Consider the following 9,334-nt stretch of genomic DNA (forward strand, 5'->3'; position numbering starts at 1 on the left):
TAATGTGACTGAATTCAAATAGATTAAAAAACTCTTGAGTTTGTTAAAAGGAGTGACAGCAGTGTCAGAGGTCCAACAAATGCCTGTAAGTTATGTTACACTCAGTAGCCGAGTTTTTCTTTAGGCCATTACTTTTTTTTTAAACATGAGAGACTGAAGATACTCCCTGCTTCATCCCCCAGTGTCTCAGCAAGATTAAAAGCTGCAGCATTGAAAATGCAGAACTGAGCCTTGAGCCCTGTGTCTACCCTTGGACAATGAGCTAGTTTTTTGGGGGCAGGCTTCTCTCTAGATTTCTGAGCATCCAGTCTCAGTCCTGCTCATTTAATTAGCTAGTAGAGATGCAAAGCCTCCTCTTAAAAAGTCTTCTGTTCCCTTCCCTGTCACCCATGTAAATATCATACCATACCATTTTGAATGTGACATCTTTGCAGCAGGGACTCAGATATCCAACCAGCAGTTAGGATTACATGCTTTAGTTCTCATGGTGGCTTCTGGGAGTTACCACATTAGGGGGAATTCTTTTTTCATTGTTGTTGTCATTGTTTTTTGTTTAATGACCCATCCTTCAGCCCCATTTGCTTCTGAGCAAGTCCCAGCTGTACATTTGTCACCTGTGCTGGTCCCTCTGGGGTGCTCCCTTGCAAGCAAAGAGATGTCGGTGTTGCAGGAACAGCTGCTTGGGAAGGTTGGGGTAACAGCTGTGCCCCTGGGCCCGCTCCTCCCCAGGGGCAGCAAATCCTGGGCCTCCACAGAGCGAGCAGTAGCTGAGGCAGGTGCATCACCTGAGAGGGGTGAGCAGACCCACACGCTTCCATACATGGTGTCTCCATTAGAGAGAGACAAAGACTTGCACTGCGTTATTGGGTGGGCCATTCTCATCAGCTAATGGAAGCATATATTCTCATTGCCCCCACAAATTCCCCATAGCTGATTCACCACTTGAATTAAGCCATAATTATAAATTATCAGCAGTCACTTCATAGTAAGGTTGAAGAATTAAATGCAGTTAGCAGTGATGAATTCCAGATGTGCAGGACAGAAGCCTGAAGAGAAGGCCAGTTTCTGAATAACTACAAGACAGAGTAATGTATTCTAAATATTTGATTCAATTAAGCTTCCTTCTGCTCTTTGTTTCCACTTACAGATGGCTCATCAATCTATAGTTTAGGGACACATTGCTATTCTTTCTGATGGTAATTAGGTGATCAGGATGGAGACAGGTTTGATGAAATACTCACATTATGATCTGCATATTTAAAATGGAACAGAGTCCAAAGCAGAGGGAAAATGCTAGCTGGCTGCTGCACATGGCTTCAGCCTCAGGCACTTGATAGGTCTTCCTCTAGCATAGGTAATGGGGACTTTGCCAGTTCCCACCACAGAAAGAATAGTTGTTTTTGAATTCATCAACTACGAGTGCTTGTATCTGGTTTTGAATGTTGCTAAAGTCTTACTTGACAGTTTTCTTGCAAAAATACTCACGATGCTTGCCCATTTTTGGCTCAGCTTCACTGAGAGGGTTCTTGCAGCTTGGAAAATAGTAGTAAAACAGTTGGAGAGTCTATGATTGATCTTCCAATGAGCTCTCAGTGTTTGGGAAAGGCCATCGTGGTACTTTTAGTGCAGGATATGTATTCTTAACAGCAAGCTTCTGGCTTGCTCATCAGCCTCTAGCCTCTGAAAGCAGGAATATTTGAGAAGATGCAATAATGATTTGAATAGCCAGTTAACAGCTGTATTGCATCTTCATACAACCATAATCCTTCCGTAGGCTTCCCACCAATACTCTGTGCTTGCAACTTTCTAGGAAACAAGCAATTAGCAAGTTGCTTCTTTGAGGGCACAAGGGGGAGTGCCACAGGAAAGAGGGAGAATTGTTTTGGTGTACTTGTTGCCCAGTTGCTTTTCCTCATTCTGACTTAAAGAAAATTTACCTGCGCTGCTACCTAGATTAAAGAAATCCAGTCCTTGTGCACAAAGGTTTTAGAGAATACAGTTACTGTATTGTGAATACTGTTTGTCCTCTGGCAAGCTTTTAAAAAGAACTTTTTTTTTCAGATGGTGTCTTTTTGAGCCTTGTTCTGCAGTACCCTTCAAAGATAAGGAATGACTTACAATATATTTAGTCTGAGAAGGCTAGCAATCTCCTTGATGTTAATTCATTAAAAATCCATTTTTCTGTTATAGCTATAAACATTAGTAAACTGCACTTCTTTTCCTTCTGATGGTACTGACTGATTACTCTGCTGCTCAAGAGGCTCTTCTAGGACAGCAAATTACTTTGTCGTATTGAGTCACTTGGACAATCTATAGGGTGGGACTTGTTCAACCACTGTCTTACAAGGACAATTTCATGTAAGTTTATTTCTTTTATTACAATTAAAATAAGAAATCATAGTAGATCTCATAATAAATCTTTCTTTTCTACTTAGCTGCCCTTAGGATCCTGCTGCTCCTAAAGTCTACTTTCCCAGAAAATGCTATCCAGTGGAGATATTGGTTAAATTAGATTTTTGATACTGTTCCATCTGCATTTTTCCTGATGATTTGATGCTGCTTGCTATTTCCCATCTGCTGGGCTTCCTCGAGTTACAACTTGAATGCTAATGTGACTCCATCCCCCATTGGGAGCATGCTGATGTTGACACGTGGGTCTCTGAGAAGCTTCTCATTGAGGCGGTGGATACTCTGCGCTGCCAAATCACCCTTCCTTGGTTTAAGCACCTTTCCTTTCCATAAGACCTATTAAAAAAAGAAATATGATGCACCTCCTTTCTTCCAACATAGTCCTTAGAATGCAAAGGAAGCTTTGGAAAAGTTCCAGTATATTTTTTAGAAATTGATATTATTTGTTGTATTTCAGATGTCTAATGGTCTCTGACATGGAACTCTCGTAAGTAAGTGGGATTGAGAGTCCATAGAACTTGTTAATTGTACTACTACTGTAGATTTGAAGGAAAAAAAAAAGTCTTTAAAAACAGTCTTTTTAAGGGCTCCTATTTGGCTCCACAATAACACCAGAGGTGCCCGGAGTTCAACATCCTTTGTTTCTTGTAAAAGTAATAAATTGATAACTTATTCATGGTTACTCATTACGAGTGATAGTTTTGATCTTGTGTAAGTACTGTACATAGTATAAATGCACTACAAGACAAGCCAGAATAATACAGAGCATCCTCTGTAATGAATAACAAAACAATTTCTGTTTTCTATTACTGTTTTATACAGCTTACTTAAAGAGTTTATGTTGAATTTTCTTTCTGTTGTGTTACGTGGAACAAACGTCACAATTAGCAACCCAACTGCAGGTTCAGAAATCACATTACTAGAATTTCACTGACTTTTTTTTCTTTTCCCACAGCCAGAAGCAGTAACTGCCTGTGCATTACCATCAGAACCGCAGCACTTACATTATCAATAGCTATTATTCCCCCTTTCTTTATGAGACGCAAGCATTTTTCATAGTACTCATTGTAGCTTTCTTTATCGGCATCAATGAAAGCAAAGTCAAAGGTTTCCGCTTCTCCACTGGCCAGCAGTTCATCTAGATGAGCAACAAAGTGAGTTGTTACACCCTGGTTAGTGCTGTGTAGGAGGAAGTAATCCATTTGTGTCAAAGTTCTCATTAAATGTTTTCTGCCGCCTTCTTCTGCCTGACCAGGCAGGTTATTCCTCCACAAGTAATTACCAGAAAAGCTTATCCCACAGAAACCAATCTAGACATTATGTATGCCATAAAACACACAGTTACTGAGTTCTGCGTGCTTAGGAGTTTGTGGAGTAGCTCCAAACCTGAAGGATACAGCTGGGACTGCTGAAAGGTACAGTAAAAGCAAGTCAAGCACTTTGAAACTGGACATAATCTCCACCTTCACCTTTTTTTGAGCTGAGAACTGTTTTCTTGAGTGGATTAGAATTTTTCTTGCTTTATGAACAGGTTCTAAATGCTAATCCCTCCTTGCAGATCAAGTGCCATGACATGAGGCATGAACAAACGCTGTCAAGAGATATTTACAGCAAAAAATTGCTATAAGTAGTTCCTCTCCGGGCCAAGGCAAATAGAATTCAATTTCAAGTTCTCCTAAAGAGACTTCTTGACTGAGAATTCCGAATTGCTAGAGGAGGTGATTGCTGTATCCTAAAGCCTCTGCCACCTCTCTAACCTGCCCTTAGCCTCTGTCAGTAGATCTTTTTGTCTGAAGCAATGCCTGGACAGAACAGTTTGACAGACTCCAAGGAGTGTGCATACCAGCAAACTGCTTACATATGCCTCTTTAGAAAGGATGGATTTCAAAGGAATACAAGGTTATCAGTGGATCCATCAAACACTTTTGCTGGAAACTTTCTGTGTCCAATAGTCCTAGAAAATTTTTTGCATTTTCAAAACATGTATTAGTATTTCACCTACCCCACATTGTCTCTTTCCTTGAATGAGAAAAATCATTGCCTCACTAATGACCTTGAACACTTTTGGTACATCCTAAATTTGAACTTCTCTGAACACAATTCAGCCTAAGTTATATATTGGCTTCTGATTTTTTTTCTGCACCTCAGCCCTTTCAGGGAACTCTTCCTCTCTTAACAAAAGAATTCTTGCTTAGAACAGACACTGGATAAGAGAAAATTTGCTTTGTCTAATTAATCTGTTTTAATCAGCTTTCCCAGAAGCAGCTCCCAATAGTACTTGATAGGTTAAACCAAGTGATGGACAGGACAGGTGAGTGACCAGTACAGCCCACTACACAGGACAAGCATTTTCCTCCTCTCTGCTAGTAAGCAGGAAAATTGTGAACTCCTAAAGATTTTTACTTTTTAATACAAGAGCAGCTGCCTCCCTGTTAGCAAAAGGGATCACATTCACAACTGTATTTGGTCTTAAGGGTCTGCTATATCCCTTTTCTATCTCTAGGGAAGGGGAAACAATCAGTTATTTCAGGTTACTTACCAAGTGTTTGAATTGCTGGCTTAATCCGCAGGTCAATTTTATGCTCTACTCCTGCCTAAGACGAAAAAGAACAGTGTGTTGATAAAAAGTGGTCAAGAAATAACCCATTAGTAGGCTGTATTCAGGGAGTGACTGGGGTTCAGATAGTTTTTCTATTATTTCTAGGTTCCAAACACCACTTATTTTTCTTCCCAAACTGAACTCTATCAGCCCCCTTTAATGTTAAGAATACTTCTGTGTGAATGTTCAAGTCTAAAATACCAAAATCTCCTCACATGCAAAGGCAGCTGTCCCCATTGTGTACAGGAGATGCTGCTTACCTCCTTCCACAGTGGCCTTCCAATTTTGGCATAGTCCTCATTTATATCACAGGCAATAACTCGGCCATTATCTGGCAGGACAAGTGCCATATTCAAGGCATTATAACCTGTGAAAACACCTAGGAAAATCATAGGAGACATCAACACTTATTGTATAGTGAAAAAAGGACTACAGGGCTCTCTTCAGGAATAAAATCCCCAAAGGTATTAAGGATGGCAATTCGTTAATAGACAGAAAAGATTTTACATTTTTCTTTCCATTTTAATGTAATGGTAGGTTGAGAGGAATTTTTACTACTTTTTAAATTTTTTTTAATCAATCTTTTAGCAAACTTCAATGTTAGCTTTTTCCAAAAGTCTCATGGATAGACAAGGCAGGGTCTGGTCTTGCAGGTATAATCCAGAGAGACTGGATGAGCAGCAAAACACCAGGGAATTGTAACAGCCAGGCCAAGAATGAAGATGGTGGGAACCCATACCTGGCTGCTCAGCATCAGTCTGTTTTTTAGGACATCCCAGTAATATAGTTGCATTAAGAAATGTGGATTTGATACAGGGCTTGTGCAGCAAAATGTCTTCTTCTAACAAGAAACTGATACAGAATACACCATCCTGCAACTGCTGAAGACTCAGGAGATCTATTTAGCTCAGTTTTTCAGGTTGCCTCAGAATTGATGAGCCATCTATGCTGATGCCAAAACCACTGAATGCACAGTTAGACAAAGTGGCAACCAAGGGCAAATCAGACACTTCTTTTCATGCTATAGTCTGCCCACCTGTTTGCTGACAGCTATGCAGTGCCTTCTTGTATTTGGATATGTTATGTTAAACATGGCTATATTTGGAGAATGATAGTCAAGAGGGGTTTTTTTACTACAAAGGGACACTCTTACCTATTTCAATAACTTTCTTGGCTTTAATGAGTTTGACCAAATTTGCCATAAGCTGAGCCTGCTCACAGGACACCATCATTCTGCCCCAGGGATGATCAGCAGTGAGCTAGAAAAGGAAAAAAAAACCCAACACATTGCACCAAACAAAACCCAAATCTATCTAACTAATATCCTAAAGAAAAAAGTCCTAGTCAAACTCCAGGAAACACAGATACCTCTGTCTTCTCATTTTAGATGGCTTTGTGCTCCATCTATGAGCCAGAAATTGGTTTGAATTTAAGTGTAAGTAAGGAGGATGTGTGTCTTAAGCAGTGGATATTCAAAGCAGTAATATGCTCCAAAACTACCATGGCTGTGGCAAACTCAGCAATATTTGTAACTAATGAAGAATCAGAGAGGAACTTTGACTGTGAAAGTCCTTTACTTATGTGAATTTACACAAACAGATGCACTTCCTTCAAGATGTGCAGAATGCTTTAATGAACTGCTAGGTCCATGTCTGCCAAAGGTCAGACCATATAGTCCTGGCTACACAGTGCAAATCTGGAGAAGCTGTGCCCATCCCAGGGTGGAAGAGCTCTTGGCCCTGAGGAATGGGCAATGGAGAAGCAGGGCTGTGCCATGACAGTTGAAGGGAAAGTATGTCTTCTTATTTCCTTTCTTCTGCTAGGGATCATTCCAACCAACCTCTTCCAGCAATTAGCATTTAATTTCTTGTATACCAGAACAGTTTGTCTCACCTGAAATTATTCAAACCTGAGTCAAGATGTCTGGTCTCATCTCTGACACTGGAGCCTGATGGAGAACATTACCTCTCTGAGCTACAGGTTCCTCACATGCCAAAGAAAATGAACAGAAGTCATCTGTTTAAGTTCAAATCAAGTGCAGCCCCAACACATGGTCTTGAGAGCCAAGGCTAGAAAGACACATCTAAAATGTATGGCAACACTATCACATAGTCAAGTAGGTAGCCCTAAACGTTGAAGAGTCTGGGTAGTACCAGTTAAAAACCCCCTCTAAGTAAGACAGAGGAAGGAAACGTGACCAGGATCCTAGTGGTTCAGGATGAGGTGTGTGTGATACTGACCAGACGCAGCTTCTTCAGAATTGGATGTTCCCGCAAAGAGTGGTCCAGTATGTACTGCCGGATAGGACTGTTCTTCCCCATCATACCACTCGGTGTCCCAAAAACTAAAGAAGGGTATCTTTTACCTACAAAAAAATAAGTAGTAATAAGAACTTTTATACTTTTCAGTTACTGCCATTTTAAATAAAGTGAGTATTGGAGTATTACTAGAGGTTAAAAAGTTCTCCACTCTAAAATAGCCGTGAAAATGGAAAACGCAACATAGCTGGACAACCAAGTGGACTATAATTTTTTTCCCCTTCTCCTTTTTAGCCTCAAAGATGTCCAGACCAGGCCTCCAAAGACTGAAAGGGAAAGGCTTCAGTACTGTGCTGTTCAGTGGCCAATATGATGGTTACAGACTGCCATAATCTTACAGGAGAAGTAAACCCATTAAAACTCAAAGGGTAAGTTTAAAGAGAGAAATATGAACAAGGCACACAATTTTCTTAGTCTAGGGCCCTTTTTCTGCAGATGAATAGAGGCTGCCGGGTTTTAGACCCATCAGTTGATGTGTCTTCTCAAAGCCTGGGCTCTCCTCGTGACACTGCCCTGCCCTCCAGCCAGGGGAAATGTGGTATTATTACTCAATGGCTTGTTTAGCATGAAACCATTATGCAGACAAAGTTGGTGCTTAAAACTGAAGTTTACGGATTAGTAAATTAAATAAGTCTACTCAAATAGAGAGCTGACTGCAGCTCTCATGCCCAATGTTTCTTTTACCAAATGGATCAACTATTTTGAAGAAATAACAACAAATTCATTTCCACATCTCCTGGTAGTTGTTTGCTACTACAGAACACTTTTATTTCAAGGGATTTCTTTTCTCTTAATGGTTCAGTTTTACAGACGACCACGCACAGATGTAGATTACTTCAACAACTCGCCTTAAGTCAAAGTGTAAGTAGCCAGGTGCCCGCGTTACAAACCCAACACCAATCTCCTTCCCCTACTGGATCGTGGGCTCGTTCTTCTGCTGCCCCCGGGGAATGAAAGCGAAACTGCTACCAGAAAACAATGCTGTGCACAAGGCACGCACCCCGGCCTTTCCGGGCTGGCCAAACAAATGCAGGCAGGGGACGCGGCGGGGAGCGTGTCCTCCTTCTCTGGGACCTTGGCCCGGCCCCACACTGGTAGCTGGACTACCGGGAGCGGCTTGGGCTCTAAGAACATCAGTGTATTTACTGCCGCAGCTCAGCAAAAGAAATCCCTGCCCGCAGGGGTCTGCTCTCGGGACGGCCGCCGGGCTGCACCCGCGGCGGGGACTCCTGCCCGCCCTGCGAGGGACCTGCCTGGGCGCTGCGGTTCCCGTCCCGTACCCGGCGGGGACACGAGCAAGGCGCAGCCTTCACGGCTCCGTGTATGCAGCAGGGCGTGGGGGGGCGCTGCTTACCTGCAAGCACACCCGTGGCAAAGGCGACCCCCAGCATCGCCGTGCCGACGGCCACTTCCTTGGGCACGCTGAGAAGCGGCATTTTGGAGAGGGGCACGGCAGGAGGAGCGGCTTGGCCCGGCCCGGTTACACGGCGCGGAGTGCTGCGCTCCGCCCGCCCCGGGAGGCGGGGCCGCGCTGCCCGTGCCGGAGGCCCGGCGGCGCTTGGGTTCTTGGTGGCTCCCACGGTCCCCGCGCCCCGGCGTGCGCGATGCCGGGCCCGGCTGCGGTGGCGAGAGGATGGGTCACCTGCGGGAGGCGTGCGCCTTCCTCTCGGTGACATACTCGGTTGTGGTATGTAAAGTGACAAAGACAGCACCTGGGATTTGTCCTATCACCCCCGTCAGAGGCTGGTTCTGGTACAGCTTCACCACAATCTTCGTTTTGAAACACACCCACGTGTCGTGTCAGATCGTAATGGGTTCTAATGGAGGAACTTTTCACAGAAACATGCTTCTAATAGGCTTGGTACTCCAACTAGCCCAGGAAGTGAGTTCTCCCCCTAGAACACGTTTCTTTGCAGCTGAGGTGTGAGCAATTACTTGTCAAAAAGCATGTAAAATTTTTGGAATTTCTGTCCTGTGACCTGTGAATTTCCAGGTGAAAGGGGTCAAG

At 43.0% G+C, this 9,334-nt stretch overlaps 1 protein-coding gene across 1 annotated transcript; it reads right to left on the reverse strand.

Annotated features, from left to right (window-relative positions):
• Positions 1 to 2,340: 2,340 nt before the first annotated feature.
• Positions 2,341 to 9,017, reverse strand: COMTD1 (catechol-O-methyltransferase domain containing 1). Its single transcript, XM_063405906.1, has 7 exons — positions 8,681 to 9,017; positions 7,249 to 7,373; positions 6,162 to 6,267; positions 5,269 to 5,387; positions 4,949 to 5,003; positions 3,414 to 3,547; positions 2,341 to 2,745 (listed from the first exon to the last, which is right to left on the reverse strand). Exons 1-7 carry the CDS (start codon positions 9,000 to 9,002, stop codon positions 2,593 to 2,595), a joined length of 1,014 nt encoding a protein of 337 aa, XP_063261976.1. The 5' UTR covers positions 9,003 to 9,017; the 3' UTR covers positions 2,341 to 2,592.
• Positions 9,018 to 9,334: the final 317 nt, after the last annotated feature.

The sequence above is a fragment of the Prinia subflava genome, chromosome 9 (assembly GCF_021018805.1).
Source record: "Prinia subflava isolate CZ2003 ecotype Zambia chromosome 9, Cam_Psub_1.2, whole genome shotgun sequence".
Taxonomy (NCBI): Eukaryota; Metazoa; Chordata; class Aves; order Passeriformes; family Cisticolidae; genus Prinia; species Prinia subflava.